This window comes from Tigriopus californicus, chromosome 11 (assembly GCF_007210705.1).
Source record: "Tigriopus californicus strain San Diego chromosome 11, Tcal_SD_v2.1, whole genome shotgun sequence".
Taxonomy (NCBI): Eukaryota; Metazoa; Arthropoda; class Copepoda; order Harpacticoida; family Harpacticidae; genus Tigriopus; species Tigriopus californicus.
In genome coordinates, this window is record NC_081450.1 from 10,648,239 (window position 1) to 10,671,967 (window position 23,729).

Below are 23,729 nucleotides of genomic sequence, written 5' to 3' on the forward strand. Positions count from 1 at the left end.
CACATCTTCCGTTTTTGGGTCAGCTAATATTTTGGTCCTTCGAGAAGCCTAACCTAACCTAACCTGACCTAACCTAACCTTTCGGTTGCAAGGGCCTGGGGGCGCCTAGGCCGCGGCGCAAGCCTGCGGCAGCCCGGTTGCAAGGGCCTCGGAAACAGCGGCAGATTAGAGCTTAATTCTGCAATAAAAAAATAGATTCCTTGCAGCGAGATTCGAACTCACGCCAATCAAAATTCTGCTCTAGGTCACGCACACTATTCGTTCATGACGATTGAAATTGGTTGAAAAATTGTGTGGCAACGTTTTTACTTAAAGCAGCTACATGTCGCGAGAGTGGCAGCTGACCCAAAAATGGAAGACATGTAACGACCATAGTCTCTGGACTCTCCGGCGTCGCCAGCATGCCCTCATCGATCGAAGACATAGTAGATACCAGGATGAAAATTTCGCCTTGAAATGTCAAAAATATTGGCTTTCAGCCCCTCAGCCACACCTGTTGAATTAGATGTACACCTTTCCGGACTTTCTCTGGAAATCTCTCTGGTCTTAATGATAACCCTCCCCCCCCCAAAAAAAACCACAACAAACGAGGTTGCGTTATTGTCTACTTTATGCTGCGCCAACGACCGTCCGACATCGTTCACAGCACAAATGCCAAGAGAGTAATGGTCCAATTACACGACACATATTTTCACACCATGTGTCGAAAAAACTGCGACTCACAGCACAATTCGAGCCTCACAGGCCCACAGTTTGAACTTGGAAGTTTTGGTAGTCCTTCAGAGTAGGCATCAAATTTATACTTCCTGAGTTCCACACGCATAGCTTCGGGCTCAAATTTGGCTAAGTTCATTTATTCAATCAGATCTTCTGGTCGTAAGAAGTGCTTATTTGGAATCAGATGAACACTTTAGGAGATACAAAATTTTGGCTTCCATTCGCAGTCCATATCTCTAGTAGTCCGTGGTGTATTTTAAAGATAGATTACATTTCCTTCAGTCTTTTTCCACTTCTGACACAATTGCTTTTCTTTTTTTACAACATTACACATTTTTGTTGCCACTCTATGACCCTAGCGTTTCAATCAACATTGCTTTTTTCCTTCTCCATAGCAATCGCATATAATATGCTTAGATAATTTTTCTCGTAATATTTTGAGTGGTATACAAATGTTTTTGGACAAACATTGGCGTACTTCCTTCAATTAAATAATTCTAAAGAAGAAAATTAGCCCAACATCAAAGGAATCTGAATTTTCAGGACCAACAGTAAAACTGACATACTTTTAATGGTTGGGATATTTTTCATTAAAGTGAACTTTCTAAATACTTTTTCTTTTTACTTTTTACTAACTACTTTTTTCAGTTTTCTGCCATGTTGAACAATCTTCAGGATCATTGTCAAATAATGGAGAATGATAAATTGCATTGTTATAAGTATGACTCTATCCCTCCCATTCATCATCTGGTTCAGTTATCTTAACTATAGTAGGCATTTTGTTCTTTGTTTATAGCGTTTTATAGTGTTTTGTAGCCTTTAATCAATTATTTCACCAAGGAAAAATTTTCAGTCAAAAATTCAAAGTTTTGCGCTGTCATCTTTCAAAATCCAACTTTCAAATTTGCTATAATAATCTTTTCATTTCACTCTTACATGCGCCTTCCCATCAACAAGTTTCTGTCTCGTAACTTTGTCTATTCAGGCATTATTAGATATCTTTGTTTTGAGGTGTTCTTCACTGTAAAATTAGCCTTCAACTGCTTCCCCAGACATATCTTCGATGAGATACATATAGGGTGTTGTTTCAAGAACTTGTGTAATAATGAGGCATTTCATTTTAAATGTATATAATTCCAAAAATCTGAAGACCAGAATTTGAAGATTCATTCCTTTCAAGGCATATTTGAAGACTTGCATCAATCTCAAATTGCGATTCTGTATAGGATTTTAATCAGGATAGAAACCGTACCATCTACTCATCCATCTAATGAATTAAGCGCCATAAAGAAAATCCACAAACGATGGCAGTGGATGGGGATTATCAACTACAGAATTGTCCGCAATAGATATTCCAAAACGCTGAGTAAATACACGTGTTATGCACGTCTTTAAATGTCTGTTTCTTTCAGGTCAGCCACCTTCGAATTAACATACTCTAACACTGCATGTTAAAAAAGAAGTTGGAAACCGAGACAGGTTAAAAGATAATCGGAATAGATTTCAAGTTTTTGTCTGCCATCAGTTTGTCTTACGTTTCGGAGTGTGAAGATGAAGAACCACCACCATGGTATTTTTGACATGTTTATAAGCAAAGCAACGCAGACAGTCCCATCGAATTATAAAAATAGATCTTAATCGGATGCCGACTGTCAGACATTCCACCACGGACATGTTTCTTGTTATTTCAAACGCAATGGACAAAGGGTTTTGTCACTCGTCTTTGCACGAGAGTGTATCCAAAACTCAATCGTTTTTGCTTTGAGTACAAGTTTTGAAGGAAAATGTCGCACTCAGCGGTTGTAAAAGGAAAAGTGCAACTATTTCTTGTTGCCCAATGTACATACGTGTTTACAGTCATTCTCTTGGCATACTGCAGATTCATTTCTTTGGAGCTCCGAGCAAATCACACCGTGACATAATACATGCCTTCCTTGTCTTGGTAGGAAGAACGAACGTTTACCATCTTCACGTATATGACTTGCATCATAAGACCCGTACGTATATTGAGAGCAAGCTGTTGATCGACAATCGTAACCGGGAAAGTCCGACCAGTTTGAGGCTAGTCCGACAATTTGAACCGATGAATGCACCAAGGAATAACACCCGCAAGGCAAGACCCAAAAGTTTTATGATGGACGTTTTGATTAGGGATAGTTTAATTCAAAGTACCGAATCAAAGTTGTGAATCTATTTTGACACTTGCGTTCTTTGAAGTATTAGTTTTGTTTTCCGTCACGAAAGTCAGTAAAGCTCACGAGGTCAACACTTTATATTTTGGCCAAAGTAAGATTATAGATGATTGTCCAATGTATTAATGGTTCACTCTATTTGGAGCGAAAGGTGGATGTCGAGACACCAAAGGCTAATCGTTGGCAAACAACATAATATTTTTCCTTGTTACTTTTTTTCGGTTAACGGACTGATCAACCTTTACCCATCCCCTATTTGGCATTGCATTATGTGATTTCATTTGTTATTCAAATTTGTTTGCTAAAATCATTATGAGTGATTGACAGATGTTTTTCAGTCCAAAGCACTTCATTAGTAAGTTACATAGCAATTTTTTCAGGAAATAGGTTAATGCTTAAACGTTACTTGTTTGGTTTGCAATGTCTACTCTGGTTCTTTTTAAGAAACACCAAACCAGAAATCCCTAATTGGCCTCACCTGGAGAAAAGTTGAGTCTAGACATTGGTTTAAAAAAAAGTTAGTACTGCCCACACCGTTTCGTATCAACCATCGTAATTGATGAATGACACCACACCCTTAACGAGTTAGATATGACTTTAGTCATATACTGAAGCATCATCGCCTCAAGTCTTGAAGCAAACCAGCCAATTTAAAACTCTCTGTTATTGGCTTATTGGTTTGAAGAACTTTGAAGGGCTTAAAAGCTCTGAAGCTCAGTGAAATATTTGACGAGGAGGTATTCAATCGAACCAAGCCCTAAAACTGATAACAGAATACAATTTACATCCAACCTCATGCTTTAAAAGGACGCTCACTCTGCGATTCAAAAGAACTCTTGTCATTTGAACATGTGACTCTGGAAACAACTTTTCACTTTGAAACAGCTAGGCGGTCTTTTCATTTCAATTCTAGAGTTATTCTTACAAGGAAAGTACTCATTCATTTTGATATTTCACAAAAGGATACGCCTGGCTCTGTAATCGCTATTCGTCAGCAACAAAATAATAGTAATCATTATCCTCTTCCAAATTCACCCTGAGAGTTCTTGATTTACTTCACGCCTCTTTTGAAGACTCAAAGAAAATAATCATCTATCATCGGTTCATCATCTTCGTCAGCAATGGCAGCCACGGCCATGTCAATGGCAATATCTGCAAGCTTTTTTTCAACACTTGCTCAAATTATCGAATTATCCCACCGTGTAAAACAATTTGTTGGCTCGTCTTCTCACCCAGCGAGGACACCTCCAAACCATTCAAGGGTTAAACGCCGGCATCTCCTCCTCTCTCTCATGTAGCTCATCCTCTGCAATGGATGGACTCAAGGTCGTTTTCATGAGTGCCTTTTATATGTGTTTATCTTCACCATTATACATACAATACTTCTTTGCCCCCACCCCCACAGCCCACAACATTTTGATTAGTGATAACTTCTCGAAGGCACTCTACAGTAGAAGAGAAGAGACATTGATATCTGTCTTAGTATTAAGTTAACCGACATTACCTCTAAAATCGTTAAACACTTCCAATCCACCAATTGATCGGTTTGTGGCCAAGATTCCTCGAAATGATAAATGCATGCAAACGTTCTCTCGATCTAGTCCTCTAAGAATTACGCATGAGTAGAGTGACGAGATTTCGGAGAATTCGCGCTTACCCTTCACATCCTTCCTCGCTATGCCCATGTCAACCAGAATCTTGGTTATCACAGGCCCCCCCAAAAGAGTCAACCATCCCCAGACCCCAGTCCTTGGAAGTGATTCTGACTTATCCGCAAATGTAGTTTGAGAGTTCATGCTCAAACTGACTAAACATGTAAGTATGAATTGATAGATGGAGACGGGACCTGACCAGGATATTTGGACTATGCCAACGATAGTCACATCACGTACTACCGGCCACTGAATATGCTCGTGGATGGTTGTTGGTTCTTCTTGGATGGCATCATCAGCCAAATCATCTCATACCTCTCTCTCGTATTGTGTCACCTCCACCTTCATGACAAAGCTAGGTTCTGTAGTAAAAACTCTGCCAAGTCTTATCGTGCAATTACAGGGAGGACCAGAACCATGCATGATTAACATCGAAACCATCACATCATTTCCACCTCCTCTGACATGGCCATCGGTCAGATTTAGAGCTCTAGCCAGACCCACCTTCACCCTCGTTTGCCCCTGTATGGATCTTGAACAATGAAGGAATTCCAGTGAAGTTATATAACAGAATGCAACAAAAGTATCAGCCTGAGGCCGTACTCAAGACGGGAAAAACCAGGGTGAGATGATGATGGTCTTAGAGCGGACTAGTTCTGTTGTATGAGGAAGATGATGGTGTAACGTGAACCAGTTTTGATCACAAGACAGGGGTGATTAACCTCACTTGTACACCTGTGTACTACTATAGAGCTTCCAAAGACAACTAGGTACGATACACATGTACTGGCTTCTTTCCACTTGATGAACTTTTTTTCTGAATTGCATGGGGATTCTGATATTGTTATTATTAATTACAATCTGATGTTCTCGTGCTGCAGGATGGGTGAGGATATTTTACCAGGAGGATTTTACATCATTAGAGACATAAAGGTTTTTAGCTAACTGAGTTTTTTTCCGCATCATTTATGTATTTATCGTGAAAAGCTCGCATCTCGATTTCAACTTTCTCCTTCATTTTCAAATATATTTATCATTCTAGGCATGAAAATTGACAAGCAAGGGTTGTTGGACGTTTTCATTTGCGGATCAAATAATGCCGAGTTGTCGATGATAAATTTGATGAAACTGAAATTTGTTAGTTGTATGGTAAAAAGGTCCAGAATTGTACTACTATCACACACACCTATAAACTCAATGAAAAATCTGATTGACCCCCTGTTCTTGTAAATGGCTTCCTCAAACTACTCTTCCCTTAAAGAATTCCCTCAAAGAGCGTTACAAAAGGCTGAATGGACTATCTTTATCATTATCTAGTAGAATGCCTACTGGGTTCCTGTTAGGAATTTATGTTTATTTATTTCAATTGTGAAATGCATCAAAGACTTGAACCATTTATCCCTGGACAGTAGTCAGGTCGAAGATAATTCATACACTGAGTATAGCAAATTCAACTCCATTTTCAAGAGAGTACTTATGGTTTTGAGAAATAATATTCGACAAGAAGTACCATGTCACCCCTCCAGGTTTTTAAACAAATATTGCATCGAATCCGATCCGTCCATCGTCATTATTTATTTTCATCCGCTGTTCATCATAACTGTTTTTAAATCAGATAACTCGATAACTCTAGAAGTGCTTAATGTGTACTACATCGACCTAATTGGCACATTTGGCTCGAGCTACTGAAATTTAGATAATGAACAACATTTCCTATTTCTTCGTTGCCCTCTCTTTAATTCCTTGTGAATCCTGTTTGTGTATGCGCCTTCAGGGATAGATCATAAATGAAAACCAATCCGTAATAAGCTGGTTTTGAGTCTAAACTGATATCCAGGCGTCATGGTCGTCCAACTCCACCATCACCAGTCAGATCAGTTGACGTTGGGAGGAAAAGAACGAATGTTACCCCAAAATCTGATCGCGACTCGGCAGTTGCTATTGAACATTCGAACAGGTAAGACCTCATCTTCGTTTTATGTCGGAGGGAGTAATGGCTTTTTTTCTGTTGATACTGAGAGGGGGAGGGGAGAGGAACGACGTGTTAGTTCTGAAATCATAGTTACAGACCATTGGTGAACAGCACAATAATTATGTAATAGTGCATGCAGCTAAGAGTGAATGAGTAAGCAAATGCTCCGGCGATAATGTTTGCTATCAACTACACATTGCGGTGATGTTCAAGCTCGAATAACTGCGCGCAGGAAATCGAATTTCACAAAGGTTTCTTGGTATTGTGAGTGAATTGGGAATTTGATTGGTCTTTGGCTGCCTTTTGGGGGGAGTTGATTGATGTTAAATAGAGGATGAATAAGCTTTAAGTAATACATGCGAGAGTATACATATATACCTATATTTGTATGACCCAAAAGTTCAATCAGGAAGCCAACGTAGTAGTGAATGAATATCATCATGCACACCTGTAAATCTAATAATAGGCCAATGACAGATATGTCGCAAAAAAGAGTTACGAGAAAGTGATGGTCGGCTTCAAATTAGTACGGTTGTGATGAAAGAGGAAACTTGTTCACGTAAAAACAAACCAGTCCAAAATGGCCCAATTGGTAAGAAGAGCGTCTTCCCGACCCAATTGTTTTTTTGGGATGCTATAAAACTGGTTTTCAGGCCAATTTGTTAAATAGAACGTTTTTAATATGAAACTTGAGAACATTCTCGAGCAACTTCCAAAGGCTTAAAGTATTCTTTGGCTGGGCTTTTAATTTTCCTCTTTCTTAGGACTTGTGAAGTTCCTAAATATTCCATTCAAAAGTGGAGACCAAACCATTCATCTTAACTGACGAGATTATCTCTTCTTATATTGGTTGTTGACTTGATACTTTTCATTCTGAGCCTTTGGACTTAAAACGATCTTCAGTCACAAGATTAGTTTACAAATGTTAACTCAAGTCTATTTTGCGTTGATTGGTCTGTTTTTAACAGCTTCGGCGCATTAAACTTTTCACTTGGATACTTTTTAGTTACTGAGCAGTTTAGCGAAGGTTATGTTTCCTTATACGATTTCAAATAGTCCAACGAGCCTCTCAAACACTAATTGGCATTGAATGAAAAGACGAATCAGCACTCGCTTCAAGGGTAATACCAGATTGACAACCCTTTAAGATGGATTGCAACAAGAAATATTCTAAGCGTTTTTATCCTTTGAATCAACAGCCGCACATTGTTCTTGGTCACAGCTTTGCCAGATTCTATTGCGATAAGTTCTAATCGTGTCACTGTGTTATTTTAGTTTGTTCAAGAGGGAATCTTAGCAGCAATGATAACAATCAATGAGGACATAATTAGAATTTACCCTCGGTTTACCCCTTGTCAGTCTTTTCAATCGTCATCATGTCTTCAGTTGAGCCTATTTTCATCATGCAATCTTGTCTAATACACTTTTTGGCTAAGACAATCCATCCGTCTCATGAAGTGTTTGCTCGTCAAATAACGAGTCAATGATTGTATGGCTCTTGATCCTGTTTGATGAATCATCCTCTCACAGTAATACCAACTGTCAAGGGCAATCTTAGAACCATTTTGGGATCCACCTACCACTTGTCTGGGTAGTCTAATCTTCAAGGCCAAACTATATGAAGAAGATCAGACTCAATGTTCGTCGAACCTGATCAAACTGTATCTGAATTTTATTTCAATTAATCTTTTGTGCACCAGACTCATCCGTTAATCAGGGGCGAGGATCGGGCAAAAATCTGGTTTCAGATTCAGGAAGCACTTCAAAGTCACACATTAGTCCAAGTAGGGATGCATTCTCAGCCATGTTGGCTCGTGAATATACTGAACCCGGACAATCATTAATATTGTCCTTCAAATAAGAACCGCATATGAGTTGGAAAAAATGTAGGGCACGATTTGCGTTTACGATGAATCTTGGCAAGATGCGTTCAAACCGAGTTCCGGATATTTTGGCATGCTCCCATTATCTCAGAAATCGAATCTCGATTGCAATCATGAACAATATGCTTTGTTCATACCTGTGGAATAAGCAACTGAATCTTCATGGTCTTCTTCTTCTGAAGTCGCACGGGCCTGATTTTTCCTCACTTGGGGGTTGAACCAATACGAATTAGCATATCCCATGGTTTGAAGATGTCCATGGAAATAACGTGTTTGTTTTCAATTTCTTTCCAGCGGAGAGCTAGAGAAGAGAGTCATGATGAAATTGCTTCCAGTTGCCGCTGTATTTCTCTTGGTCGTCATCTTGGCCGTCATCCAGCCTTCAAACTGCCTCTTTCTCGGCCAAGGAGGAGTGTATGACAGTCCGGAGGCACAAGCTTACTGGAACGAAAGGTAGGGGACAAGCTCTAAGCTCCAAGGTCCAATTTAATTATGACAGCATTGAAATTCACCGTTGGATCGGGACTTTGAATCTCATTTTCATTCAGGTTTGGCAAGGATGTGTTCAGCGCTGCTCGAGCTGCTGGCAAGCTCTATTCACAACGTGAGGCCAGAGTGGTGAGGCAACCAATTAGTAGGCGGACATCCCGAGTGACCCAATACGTGCCGACCTTCAGTGGAACTTACTCCAAACCTTCAAGGTTCTACCCAACAGCCCAAAGACCATAGAGAGATATGAGACAGTGCTTTTCTCATCTCCCAAATTGCAGTTGCTTGCTTGCCTGTCTGCCAGCATGTCTACTTCCCTCCCTTATCCCTCAAAAACCTTTATCTAAATCTGGATTCTTACAGACACATTCGCTATGAGCAATAAATCTTATATTATTCCATACACTACACTTATGTCGTTTCATTCCTTTGATCATGCTCAGTAAGGGTGCGTGCCGGTACGTATTTCAGAACTGGTCACTCAATCCCTAGATTTCAGCTAACAACAACAAATAATGAGAGCAGAATGTTTCGAGGGTGGGATTTTTTCCCCTTCCCTCAATTCCAACCTCCCTTCACACCTTTCCAAGACGACGAAGATTGATTGTTCCAGTGTTACAAATGACCTGTGAAGACGATCACGTTCCTAGGCCTCGTGAAACTTGAACCCCCTAACAAAATGTATCCTCTGACCTATCTGTAGCCCCGCCAGTCCGTCCCCGGGTTGCTTCAGGCTCGCCCAAGTGTTCCAATTGGCAACTTACATGATCCATCATTCAGAGTTCAACAGTTCTTCACAAAGCTAGTGATCTCACAAAGGATCTTGAATTTGATGGAACATTAGCAGTTCCCAAAAGCTACTCATGTGAATTAATGCGACTGGGAGCTTCTCCTGTGCGTTCTTTTCTTCGCTGTTCCTGGATCTCCAACGGGACGAGTGGATCACGTAAGCCTGTTCCACTGAAGCCGCCGTTCCCTGCGTTTGGAGCGGGTGACGAGAGGTGAATTCGAGAATCCTCGCAAGGCTAACTTCACAAAGGCTGATGGAGCGTTAGGGAAAAGCGAGCACCTCACTCCAGCGATAAAGGCCACATTCGTGAGAAAAGAGGCGAAATAGAATCGTTCCCGTTTTCAGTTGTTTGTGAGCTTGAGTGTGCGATGAACGGGAAAAACAATCGTATTTGAGTGTCTGATTTGATTTGTTCGTCAGGTGTGTCGTGAATTCTTACAATGAAGGTAAGCATGCTGAGTACACACAACATACCTTGAGGATTCTTTGGTATAACAAACAATGATTACCACTCATATTGTTGAAAAAAATGGGCTTCGCATCAGTCTCTGCAACTTCGTAAGTTCTGGTCCGGGGTTTCAATTGCTATTAGTTTTGCGCTTATCAGAACGAAAGTAAGGTTGGACCTTTCCAAAATGATCAATAATGTAAAGTACGTAACATCGCCTCGACACTTTTGTAAATAGTCAGCACATTAAGAGGTGAACCAATTCGAACCAATGACGAGTGAGATCTCTTGCTATCTTGATTAAAATTTGTATCCTGCTTCCTGGACTGTACCATACATTTCTAAACACTCACTTGGCTGAACAATACAAAAAACAGGTTTGAGATCAATTCCCAGTAGACCATTCATTGTATTATTCAGTCAATCGAGGGGCAGGTCGCCCTACATCCAGTGTCTAGAAATCTAGGCCTTACCTAAAGGTCTACCTATACTAGTTTTCTGCTGCGAAAATGAAAGTTGATTATGATTTTGATAACTAACCGACCTAACTTGTGCCTGAATGATTTAATATAACCTACGGTATCCCATTTACCCATTGACAATGTCAAACGCAGCCCTCCTGTAAAGTAATTAGCTAATTTTTTGACCCCCTCAAGCAGATCTAAAGTAACCTTTGCCCATTCAATTTAATTCAAAAAATGTTTCTTTTGCGATGTCAAGCCAAAAGGAAGCAGAACGATCCAGGAACAAGATACTCATTGTTCGAGTACATTGCTCAATAGCTTGCACATAATGCTTTTGCAGCATCAGGTCTGATTCAGTTGTGTCAAATTTCAGCCTGAAAATGGGAGCTGCTGTTGCAAAAACTAATTCGCTGAATACCTGTAGATTAATTACGTGAAGATCTGAGTCTCCCTAATGGCATAGCGTGTGAGCCATGTGTCTTCGAATCATATTTAATGGCGTCTTCGTCTTAAATCAGGGATCATTGAAGAACAACTTAATGTTGCTCTCTTCCTTCATTTCCCATTATCCGCCATCTAAACGCTAAGTTGTGATGCAACTCGCTAATGCCCATTTCCATTCCAATTATTACGTTTTCACGGAAATGTCATTGCAATGATTCAAGAGGGTCAGATTGCCGGCCGTAGGAGGGGGAAGGTCTAGGGAGTTAGCCCTCTTTTTCCTCGACTTGTTCCATGATTGTTGGGAAAAGCAAGTGGGAGCGAAGGAACGAGGGATTTGCGGAAGAAATATCATCCTTGGAAGTGGCCTGGTCAAGGTTTTTTGGTGGTTTCCTCTCTTTCTCTCCTCCTTTTGTTCCCGCTGGTCTCCCTATTCAATGACTTTGGTGCAAAGGACTCACTTGGTGCTTCAATCTCAACCCACCAAGGTTATGACCAACTCCTTCTAATTGACCAAGAAGGATATAGATGAGGGGGCCAAATGGGATTGATGAATGATGTATGTCTGCCACTCTCAAGGCGATTCCCTGCGTACGTTCCAACGTAAGAAAGGGTACATTGGTCAGAAGGTATCCTCGTGTGTGTGTGTGTGAGTGAGTTTGTACATATATTGAACATTCTTTGGCAGGCTCTCCTCAGCAGCCGTTTGGATAAGTGACGTGAGCGAACCACTTTGGTGCACTTTTTCCTCTCCCTTTCACCAGCAGGAACATCCGAAGGATCGCCATCTTCATTGTTCATTCTTGATCTGGAACCAGTCTGATGTGAATTGCATTGGATGGTTGGCATTTTATTTGCACAAGTTTTCTTCAGGGGTGTCCCAATTGGCACCTAGAGTTCCAGGGAAACGACCCTATCATTAGTGCACACAATACACAGAGGCAACCACCATCACTCCAATGCACACATACTCTATAGCTGTCCGTCGTATCCGTGCTTAATGCACTTGAGTATTGGCAATCTCACTCAAAAAGTCGTTATTCTTACTATCAACAATAGAAGGACCTCGGCGAACTGTCCATTTGATCCACTGTACGAAATGGAGCTGTCTCTGTATTCAAGTATTACTACCTTAAGTACACCATAGAACCTTAAAAAGTGTGCATCTGATATGATTGAAGTGGACCATTTGCCATCCAAGTAGGTCTCTCTGAGTGAGGGGAGAAAAACCATCTCATCTCACTTTCTCTCCATAAAGTCCATTGATCAAACCTTTTACCGTCTTGCTTCTCCTCGGGCTAGCTGCTCCAATAAAAGCTTTGTCAAATGGGTCAGTTTTTCCTCCTTACACCTTCACGGGGAGCTCTCGTTCCCTCTCTCTCACACTCTCTCCAGTCAATAGCCCCCTTGCCCGTCATCCTTCGTGTTCCACCCCTCCATCTCTTCCATTGGCAATCGGCACCCTTGGACAGCCTGCCTGTTTGACCATCATAATGGCATTCATGGCCGGACGCCGGATCTTAGAGCATGCAACAAGAGCGGGGAAATTGAAATTCCCCCACGAAGATGACGAAGACGACGACAACAACTGAATGTAGGGGTGATTTTGATCCATCCGGCTGTTTGATGTTTTGACTGAAGGGTGCACAGAGTAGTTTCTAAATGTGCATGTACGCTATACATGTGGTCCATGAGATGGTCATAAAATTTACGAGAATACCATGGGCGTGAATTCGGAGAAGACGAAATGAAAGACCTTACATATGGGATAGTGCCGTAAGGTCTATTCAAGTAGGATTGGCGGTCAAAAGAGAACATTACACATACAGACATTTCATTATGATGTTGCGTTATTTATGCTACTGCCGTTCTTTTGTAGGATAATATAGCTGTGGGCATTGTAATTCATTCTTTTCGTTAAATCGAACCCAAGTTAGTTGCAAGAGTACCATTCTTGATGGGTGTATGCTAAGGCCGTAAGTTTGGGGTTTCCCATCATCCAAAATGTCTTAACCAGGAGTAGCTTAGTATCTTATTAAGATGGTGTTTCTTTTGTGGGTATGAATTAGGGTCCAAGTGTTTGCTTGAGTATGAACGTCTGAAATATGGATGGGAAAGGTTATTTCTCTAAAAGAATTGAAGTTTCCAAATTATTTCAATGGGGTACATTTTAGTTCGAAAGAGCCCCAGGATGCTATGACTACAGATCTAAAAAAAATTCAGCTCAAGCGAAGGACTGAATCAAATGGCCCTGTCAGAGCAAACTGGAAAATGTCAAAGACCAAAAAATATGTGCACGAAGAAGCGTAATTTGAAGGTAACAAAAAATAAGTAGATTGTATTGCAGACTTAAAGCCCTACAAAACCAACGAATTAACAACCAACGGAAGCTAACTTAGAAATGAATTCAGCATGTCGATGATACAGAGTCATGACCGTTAATCAACAGTTACCATTTGACGATATTCTGCCCATCTATGAAAGAAAAAGAATATTTCATGGGAAATAGCGAGACTAGAGGTGCTGAACAAGGTCAGTAGGATCAAAGAAGGAAACCCAATTCCTATTGCTGGATATTTTCTGAATATTCCCTCAACAAATTGAGTTATGGTCTCACATTTTGACTGCAACTTTGAAAGATGACGACTGATTATTGAAAGTGTGCTCGTCTATTCAGGTCGCACCTTTCAATGCTAAGCTTACCACCTACGCATTGCTCGATCATTAATCATTGTTTGAGAGTGGAACTATTGACGAGAAATCCCGATTTTCAAGACCAAAGGTTTCCAGAGGCCCAAACAATCCAGCCATCCTTTCCTTAACTATATTTCAAAACTTCTACACATAGCATAGAGCTCCAATATGCACAAATGCATTCAGAGGTATGTTATCGTGTCAAGCGAGCGGTTCATTCGCCAAGACCAATTATGGCAAGGAAGGCTTGGCTATAAGCCTTGAAATAGACCCTCTCAAATGGGTTTTTGATTAATATTCATAAGGCTCCTGGCACGTTCAGTCACAGGGGAACTTTGGAACATTGGTCTTTAGATTAACTCTGACGACAGCTGTTGGATTGATTCGTCGACAGAATCAATTGATGATGGTGCCAGTGGTTGGCAGATGACTTTTCGTTCTCCACTTCATGGTGATGGTTTTGAAGTGGCACTTCTGTGGAATCGTAGGTCCTTGGAGAGTAAGTCTAAAAAAGCTTCCATGAGTTTCAAAAACGCTTGGTCTTAATTTTGTCATGGAAGTTCTCCAAATAGAACAATTCCATACGCCCTCAACCCTTCTTATGTGCGCAATTGTAGACCCCGGAACGACTTGGGTGGCGAATGGCCACAGGACTTTGAAGTTAGGCACGTGTGCCACAGGATATTGTGCGAGAGATCACCTGCGGCTGTTCCAATACTCATCGTGGAAAACGACCTCAAAATGAGATGAGGAAATCGTTGTTCCACCTCCACAACCCCTCTCCACGCTCAGCCCCATGAGATTGATTCCTAGAGCATCTAATGATATCACCTTCATCCACTTCACACTGGTTCTAGGCTGGCGGAGGTCAGCCAATGCTCATTCATTGAGTATGGATACGAGACGGTGCTAGTACGAGTAGGTGCGTAATGTATTGGGACGAGAACATGCATTGTTTCGAGTGTATCCCCACCACCACCACCAAATATTCACGAGGAAGAGGGAGACTTATTGCTTGAGTGATTCTGGATGTCTTCTGATTTTCGAGGCGTCTCCTTCCGAGTCTGGTTGGTGGTTTTCTGAGGGACACTGGGGAAAATTCGCCCCCTTCCCCCTCATCCATTACGCAAAAAATGATCTAAATATGTTAATACGACGGATTGAACGGGAACAGAGCTAAGGTGCTCTTTGTGGCATTTTCCTAACGACCGCATTCATATTCGCAGATTACAGCTCTTTTGAGCCGGAGAACACCCTCTTTGGGGTCTGGATGGAAAGTCAGACTGTACACACATGTCAGTGGTATGAAAGTGAATGTGTCGATGCGTGACATGATGAGTGGCCTGGATTCTCTCATCCTTGTATGAAGATCACCTTATTAGTCGACCCTAGAGTGTTTCACCGAGACCGAGTGCTGTTGGAACCAGATAGATGGATGGATGGATGGTTGGATGGATGGATGGATGTGCGAACGGAAGGACGGACCGACGGACGGACGGACGAATGGATGGATGGATGAATGGGGCAGTGTAGCTGCTTGTTGGTTGGTAGCCCAAATTAAGCCATCCACCTCCTTCAGTCAGGCCTGATGATTACGAGGCCAATACCTTGATTTGCTTTGACAAGGTTGACTTTATTCACGGTCGGATTAGGTAGACACAGATAATAAAGATTTGAGGTTGACATCATGAACTAATGAGGGAATACACATGGATTAGAGTCCCAATAGTCTGGAAGCTGGCTTTAGAGTTCGTTTGGGGACTTGTGTTGACGATGAAGATGATTGAAGATGGGCCAAAAAATGGGGCCGCTAATGAAGGCAAACAAGGGACTTTGCTCACTTCATGAAATATACTAAATATATTTAGTATGATTTTATTCTGTATTGTTCTTAACGGAGAGTCTCGGCCGATGTCTTTATTATTCATTCCTATGACGAATTCGAAATAAGCATTTGGAGGATCGAACCCAAACACTCTCAGCAGTCATATCGTTCTGAAAATAGCGCAAATCCCATTCAAACTCGTCTCCAATCCATTCTGACACTCGAAGATTCAAAGAAACGTGTTTGGAACATTTATGGGCGGAGCTTTCACCACCTCGAAAATCCTTCGAGGATATTTCAATAAAAGCCAATTGCCCTTGTGTGCCGTATGAGATGAGAGTATCGTCCGGGCAGTTGGTAGTTGGTGGGCTACTTCACGGTATACTGTACATGGGGCGCATGAGAAGCTTGGTATTCAACGTATCCCATTTTATTGGAACAGGGGATCTGCGGCGAAATAAAAATGAAGGAATCTAGCCCTCATCATCCGTTCAGAAAAAGAAGATGGCCTCTTGCCATGCCAACGTAACCCAAATGGGCGATGTCTTGTTGAGTTTAAGATGAATTTTAATGTATCCAAAAGAGCTGAACAGGCACAATAGGAGATGGGGGGAAGGAAGTTGGTTCACTCTCGGTTCTGATTCCCCTTTTCGAAAAATACATATCTCTTGCATACGATGAGTAAGCGCGTGCGTGCTCTCTTGGGTGTGTAAATAAGCCTAAAAGGGGAGTGAGATGTGAAAGAAATTTCATTTCTTAAGGCTTGACAGCCAGATTATCGTATGCTTCCCACCTTTCCCTCTTTCCTGTTCGATCATGACAGAATATGATTTTGACAATTGGCTCCTAAAGGTGGCTTAGAAGCGGAAATAAAAGAATCCAAAGAAGCATTTTTTTTGCTTTCTCGACTCGAGACGCCGCCGCAAGTTGAAGCAAGGATTGCCATTTCAACTTATCCTCATGAGCCTGAGATGTCGGGTTGTTTCTTTTGGCCTTGTGAATCAACAAACACGCTCAAGGCAATCTGTGCCCAACTTCTAATCTCTTGCCTAATGCCCACTTGTTGTTTATTCGGTTTGATCTGGGGTTCCTCAAATTAGGAGGGCAAGAATGGACCATGACAATTGCAATGATCTCTTCAATTTCCGTAGGGAATGAACACGACTCCGTGAAATCGGAGATAATGGTGACGATCATCATGCAATTCGTTAGAATTTGATTTGTGGACGCCAGGGATTGAAAAATGTCTGGTAAGCATTTCAGTGGATAGTTCATCTTGCCATTCTCTTTCATACCAGTAGGGAAAACTAAGACCGGGTGAATATGATAAGGGAGAGTTTTTACAAAGAATTTGCTACAGCCGTCAAGAAATAGCTATTCTAACGATGTACGTTTTTATCAGGTTTTCAAAGTTAACTGCATGTTGACTAATCATTTCCAATGCCTGCTTTGTAGAGTGTAAGAGTACATAACTCAAAAATGTAAAAAAAATCAAATCAGTGGTCATATTGATAGAAACGTATGATTTGGGCAAAAGCGTAAATACTCCCAGAACTGTGTTCGTGTTTAAGATTTTATGTGTGGGACTGTTCGAAAACTTGGATAAATATCGTTGCAATATGAATTAGGCCAAAGACCGTATAAGCACATCTGAAATACAGATGGTACACTCGATGCGGTTTTTTCCCCTGAGTATTTGCAGCCATGAGATTTGAAGGATTTTCTTTTACAAACTGAAATCGTTACTTGTTGTTCCTTAGGTCGAGTATTCCTTGCCTGAGATTGGGCCCGGCCACAATGATTTACAGTGTTTACAAATCTCTCTGTTAATGCCATCCTACACAACTTTTTCAGATCCGTCATCCTATCTGATCTTGGAGCTCCACCACTGCAAATACATGACGTACACACAGTCTGCGTTCCTTCATTCGTTCCCTCGTTCCATCGTGATGGCGAGTGTTCATGCGGAAAATCGGAGAAAAAAGCAATGAAAAAACTTGACACTTTCAACTCTTGGGGTCTGCAGACATGAACGACGTAGAGGGGAAATCTCACGAATCTGCTTGAGCAGCACCCAATGTCATAATATCATTCTTGGCTTCGGGCTCTAAGAAAGACCGAAGGAGAGAGAGAAAGAGGAACGGAGGAGAAGCGAAAAAACGAGATCCCTGGGACGAAAATTGCTGACGGGTTTCCACCCCTCTCGGTAGAGACACCTATTGCTGCTGATGCTGCTGTCTGGGAACAACACATCATATTACTCATCCTCCCAAGATATATGAAATCAAGAGGGTGAGGGCGTCATGAGTGTAAAAAGCAGTTTGTTCCTGGCCTGAGTGAAGTCTCACGGGGTACTCGAATGACATTCCCGTGACATGTCTTGAAACAGCTAGTCAAAATTCGAGCTTCGAGTGAAGATTGTGCCCCAGATATCTGAGGCTCGTTTTCTCCAAGCACGACCATATGGGCCTTATCCTCCTCCTCATCCTCGTCTCATCAACATTGTGTAATGTGGACACGAGAGAAAACGAACTTGGCCTCGAATGCGTTGTACTACACTACCACTACTGAACATTACGCAGTCGAGAAGTCGAGGCGCATCTTGAGAGGATGACAATCATTGGAGAACCGTGATATATCTCTGGGAAAATTTAGTTCCAATCTGAATGGAACTGCAGGCTAAGCGGGAATTAATCTATAAAGAGACTCCATAAGCACAAAAAGACGGAAAGAAGAAGTCTTTGTGGACTGTAATAAAGAAGAAAAAGTTTCTTCCTCGTTTCCTTAAGCGTCGTCCTTGGTTGGGGAAATTTACCACTGGACAGAGACTAAACCAACCCAGTCAACCCTGCCACGTGCAATTGGGAGCAATTTCTGTGCAGAATTTCTTCAACGTTCTTGCCAAAAGACTCTTCAGGATAGAATGGTTGAACCACGAGCAAAAGAAGGCAAGACGAAGGGCTGAATAGTAATAATGATATTGTAATAATGATACGACTGTTCGTTCCGCATGAATGACTGGATGTGTCTTGAAATCCCCCTGCCTCTGTATGAGACATCTGTATTGTTACATTAGCCAGCCGAGCTTTTGTTGTATGGAACCATATCTCTCGACATTGCAAAAAGAGGCCTTCGAGCCAAGACCAATTGGGCTTGGAGACGCCACAAGCAAAGTGTGCCAGATTCCTTATCATATTTCCAGGTACATGCGAGCAGTCTTGAGTCTATATGGGGGTACATTCGCAAACTGGCTCTCACAAGCCATAAGGACAAAGGCTTGGCAAAGTGGAAGATAAAAATCTTTTCCGAATGTCTGCCTTTATGTAATCTCTGCGGTTGAAGAGCAAGCAAGGATAGCCAGAACGTGAAGAAAAGAGGAAGAACAAGTGTGGAACGAGGAGGGAAAGAATCTCTTTGCAGTCATTTTGCCCCTCCTTTTCCGAACGGACTTTCATTTCCCAAGATTGAGGTCTCGCATCCACGTGCTGTCAATTTTTATCTAGGCTATTCAAACACCGCCACCGTTGACCTCGTGACCTCGAGAAGTCTCGATTGGGGAAGAAGGTGCGCAAAGGAATTGGAAGCCTTTTATTGTTGTCATTTCGAATATGGGACCACAGTGGATTTTGGCGGGAGTTTTGAACCCGGGCTTAGGCTTGAGGGTTCGTGGACGACGACGGCCGTCTTCCTCATATTTATGGGACCTTCAAAGGCTCCTTTGGACGCTCGTCCTGCTTGGTCTGACACTGATGGGCGATTGTGTGTCTTCAAATTATGACACGAGCATGGTTCACCGCCTCCTTCAGGACCGAGAGACACTCATTCAGGATGGCCTCTCGTATTTCAATGGGACAACTTTACGTGATATTGAGCAACACAATGCAGGCCATGAGGTGAGATGCATCATCAGCATTGAGAACTGGACCCGCTGGATGCTCAGCTTTCCCGTGGTCTATACCCACTACGGGGACTTTCAGTTCGGCTTCCACGAGCGAGAAGTGTTCGCGGCCCACCGAGAAATCGTCGTCACAGTCAATGACCTGGACTCGATCACCGGATCCTCAGGAGTGATAGCCTGGGAATTGGGTGAGAAGAACATCCATCTAATCCTTATGTGGTCCGTTCCCTACAATCTCAATTTCTTTAATGCCCATTTCGGCTTTGGCATGGTCCACCTCACCACCAAATTCACCCGAGACATGTTACCCTATTGGTACCGACGCATGTACGAGGGAGATCCGGGCTCGTACAAACGGGGCGAGGCCGGGACGAGTCTCGTCTACAAACACCACGACGTGTTCATTCTCGGCCATCTGGAAGCGGATTCCTATCAACCCGTGCTCAATGTGTCAGTGATGCCGTGGTCTACCAAGAACCTGGCTCCTTCCATATGGCATCAGCTATATCTGCAGACAGTGCGAGATCGAGAAGCTCAGCCTTTCTCAAAGGCTTCTTCTCCCAACTTCCATAGTACTTCGCGCAATCAGATCTTGATAATCATTCTTCTGACACTTGTGGCTTGCCTTCGCCATTCATTATGGCCTTTATCTCAAGACCAGCTCTTCTACTTTCAGTCCTCTCAGATTGAGGTCTTAAAAGACACCGACAACGATTGCAATCAGAACACACAATTGTTCGCTACAAATCAAGGTCAAAAGGACTCCAAGTCTTCTTTATCATTATCATCATCATCATCGTCATCGTCATTTTCTGTTTCTTCTTCACCGCCACCATATGGATTTTGTGCCCAACCTAGGCCCTTCAGAGGCCTCCCAAAGCACATTAGACCCAATTTGGGTGGCCTCGAACTCAAAGAGACATGATTCGTCTTCATCAGCATTTGTCGAAGAGGATTTACTCAGCTTCTGTGTTCCCCCTCGCCGTATTGTATTACTGTTGTCGTGATTACTCTCGAGCTACATACGTAGCTCGCTACTAGCTCGCTAGTTAGCTAGCTACTTGCACCTGATGGGATGAATGGACGGAACTTTTAACCTGTGCGACTGGCAAAACAACGCACAGCTCAAGAGTTTTTCAGAACAGGAATTTATCACGACGAACTGAAGATATTTGAGTTCGTTAGTGCATGACACGCCAAAGAGCTCGCCGAGGAAATGCTCAAAAAACAATTTGCTTTCAGTTTCCCCAAACCCTCAACAACAGACTCTCCCTGTCGATTAGTTTTATCATTGTCACTTTTTGTCACCATGATCTCATGTCGCTTCCTAAGAATTTGCCCTTGAATTGGGTTTACTGATTCACTCTTGCACAAAGAGAGTTTTGAACTGATTTCGCTCGCTAATCATTCTTTTATGTTTCAAAAAGACCTAAATTAGCCTAAATTCTGTCCAAAATTAAGGGCAGTTGTCATTTTGCTATATTACAACGAAAAATGAAAATAAAAGGTATATTTTATAAAGAAAACACTGGCGGGTTTATATCAACATAATGCTTCTTTTGTGCAATTATGATTTGTGAAACCGTACAAAATTTTCACCGTTATCTTTATTTTCCGACTGTCAAAAACGTTTTCAATGCCCCATTCTCTTGATTTGTCAAAAGCTCATTCATTGATTTCTTGTTTCTGCTCAGCAGATTTCATCCCATACTTGTCATGAGAATAAACACTAGAAATCAAAATGAACGAGGAAGAGTTAAAATCCTTTGTGTGTTTTACTTAGTAAGTAGGGTACAGTAATTGTCAACATTGTACGGGAACCTTGAGATGCCTTAATTTGGGTCCTGAGAATCTCACCATGACCTCGAATTTGAAAAGAACAGGGACAAACGACAAACAAAGCAGCCCAGATGCATGCATGTGAATTCCCTTTTTAATGCCTCAGGCCAGCTAAACAGGGTCTCGCTTGCCTCTCCAACTTGAAATGAAATTTGGAACATTAGCCAGGATTTGGCACACACTCAAAAATCGTCCGACAAACAAACGCAGAGCGGTGAGAATTGACTTTCTTGCTAGCTTGATGCAATCTTGCTCTTTTCCCTGCTCCAAGTTGAACTTGAGCCTTTACGAGAACAAAAGATTGTCCCATAAACAGAGAACACGCATGTTTGATCACCAAAATCGAATTTGAAATGCCAAAGAATTTTCGTCTGATTCGATGTCTATACCAAATCAAGAGAAAAGAAAAGATAGAGAGAGGCAGCACCAATTTGACCCACATTCATTCTCAATCAAAGTTTTGATAAAGAATATTTTGCTCAGCCAAGACTTGGCAAACTTTTCTCCTGAAGGACGTTGGAATTTGAAATCGTCATATTTCCACTGGGGTCGTAGCTTTCGGTTCTCCCTCGTTCCAGCTCATTTTGGAACTGTGCTCTTGAGCCTTGGAAGGACAGAGAGCCACTACGTTACAGAAAGGAGAGGGAGGGAATAAGGGAGGGAGGGAGGGAGGAAGAGAGAATGAAAGAAGAAAGAGTGTTTCCAAATTGTTCTATTGCGCCAACTCTCACTCCGGACTGTAGAGAGGAAGAGGAATCTTTCTCTCTTTGTTTCTGATCATTTTTCATCATTTGTCCGGAAGATTTACTCTTTCTCGTTTCTTGGCTGGAGGGCGCAAAATCCAAATACCGGATTGTGTGTCGTTTGCCCAAGACTCTCTGTTGGATGTCGTAGTACAACATGAGCCGCGCCTGTGTGTGTGTATGTGTATGTGTGTTTAAGAGCTCTGGAGAGCCTTGTCGTTGTTCTAATCAAAGGCGACAAAAAAATGGTAAGTGCCACACTGAAGGACCACTTCATTCACTTGAAACTAATCTTTCACGGCAGGTCTCAAGTCTCAAGGAGGATCAGGGAGCAAGATCGAAGGACAAAGTGGAACTTGGTGTCTTCGTTTACCTTTTTCGCCCGTAGGTTCACTGCCTACGACTAATACAACAACTGGTACTAACTCTGGCTTGGAACGAGATTAAAAGGAACTTCAACAAGTGCTTTGTCTGTACAAATCATTTCCAGCACACTGACAAGCGTCTTCTTGATGAGTTCCTTGTCATTATCCTTTGATGTTGTTCCTCTTAGGATCTCGCAATAAGATCACGGTTACTGTCCAAAGCATCAAGGGGTCGAATACTAAGAATAAGCGGGTTTTGTTATCATCACTTTTTTGAAGGAACTTTTGCGAGCGATAGTATTCAGAAACATTTGAGTTCATGGAACAAATATTCATGCCAGGAATTGTTATTCCCACACATTTGAATAATTCCGGTTCTATTGATTTTCAATAGGAATCTCATTTTGAGCAATGACTTTGGTGTGGATCGACTATTGACCAAAAGGCCAACTTTCCCTCAATGTTCCAAAAACGACCCCATCTTGGATCTTGGACTGTAGGGGACCGATTTGTCATTGCGAATTCTTCAGAGTGATCCACTAAGCTTGACTTGAAGTTGTAAGACAATGGCTTTGATCTTTGAAGACTTGATGAACACTCGATTGTGGAAACAGACTGACCTGAATCCGAGACTCCCTGAGACCATTGAGTCAACCCTGGAAATCGCAGTGAGAGCTCAAAGCAAGTCGGATTTTCACATTTCCATTGTCCCCTTTTGGTCTCAAACCATTTCTTTTTAGCTTGGCTTTTGGAACTCGTGGAATTTCCCCGTTTGTTTTTAGCAAGAACGCTAATGAATTTATTGTTCTTATTAGCGAGAGAGACAAAATTTGCTCCATTTTACAAGAACCCATTGGAACGCGAGGATTCTTTGGCCAAGGGGCATGTATGTTGCTCAAAATTGGAACCATCAATTAATCAGCAACTCGAGACAACTAAATAAATGCAAGGACCACTTCACACTCCAAACTGCCTGCATTGCTTGTCGGTTCCAAAGATTTATAACGCCGTTTGTGCATCCAGTATTCAATTCAATCCCAAAATTAGACAGTTATAAGAAGAGAAAAATCATGCCCACGGAAATAGCTCGATTTGTATATTTTGGGTCTTCTTTCAAAGTAGGCCTTAAACTTACAGGGCTTTTGAATACTTTTGTATAAGTAAAACATCACTCATGGCTTACAATAACCATTTCCACTCTTAGAAAAAAGCCAATATTCACCAGCCTATCAACGCCGACCTTTAAGGCCCAAAGGCCGATACGAATTACAAATTGATCCATTATCTTTTCTAGAAACACCGAGCAGGTTCTAGGAT

At 41.9% G+C, this 23,729-nt stretch overlaps 1 protein-coding gene and 2 long non-coding RNA genes across 4 annotated transcripts; all 3 read left to right on the top strand.

The window, feature by feature from the left end:
• Positions 1 to 6,366: 6,366 nt before the first annotated feature.
• Positions 6,367 to 9,315, top strand: LOC131890100 (uncharacterized). The gene is made up of 3 exons (XR_009374271.1): positions 6,367 to 6,518; positions 8,711 to 8,869; positions 8,965 to 9,315. It is a non-coding gene; the product is annotated as an uncharacterized LOC131890100 (long non-coding RNA).
• Positions 9,316 to 9,751: 436 nt separating this feature from the next.
• Positions 9,752 to 21,201, top strand: LOC131890637 (conoporin-Cn1-like). The gene is made up of 2 exons (XM_059240032.1): positions 9,752 to 10,141; positions 17,422 to 21,201. Exon 2 carries the CDS (start codon positions 19,176 to 19,178, stop codon positions 20,388 to 20,390), a length of 1,215 nt encoding a protein of 404 aa, XP_059096015.1. The 5' UTR covers positions 9,752 to 10,141; positions 17,422 to 19,175; the 3' UTR covers positions 20,391 to 21,201.
• An 832-nt stretch (positions 21,202 to 22,033) lies between these two features.
• LOC131890621 (uncharacterized) lies at positions 22,034 to 23,674 on the top strand. 2 transcript variants are annotated; one of them, XR_009374332.1, is made up of 4 exons: positions 22,034 to 22,295; positions 22,352 to 22,431; positions 22,807 to 23,080; positions 23,153 to 23,674. It is a non-coding gene; the product is annotated as an uncharacterized LOC131890621 (long non-coding RNA). The 2 variants fall into 2 exon arrangements; XR_009374331.1 differs by having other exon boundaries at positions 22,352 to 23,080.
• The last annotated feature ends 55 nt before the right edge of the window (positions 23,675 to 23,729 follow it).

Bases quoted from the DNA above. Each gene is read 5' to 3' on its own strand.
- LOC131890637 (XM_059240032.1), top strand. From the start codon at position 19,176: ATGGGACCACAGTGGATTTTGGCGGGAGTTTTGAACCCGGGCTTAGGC.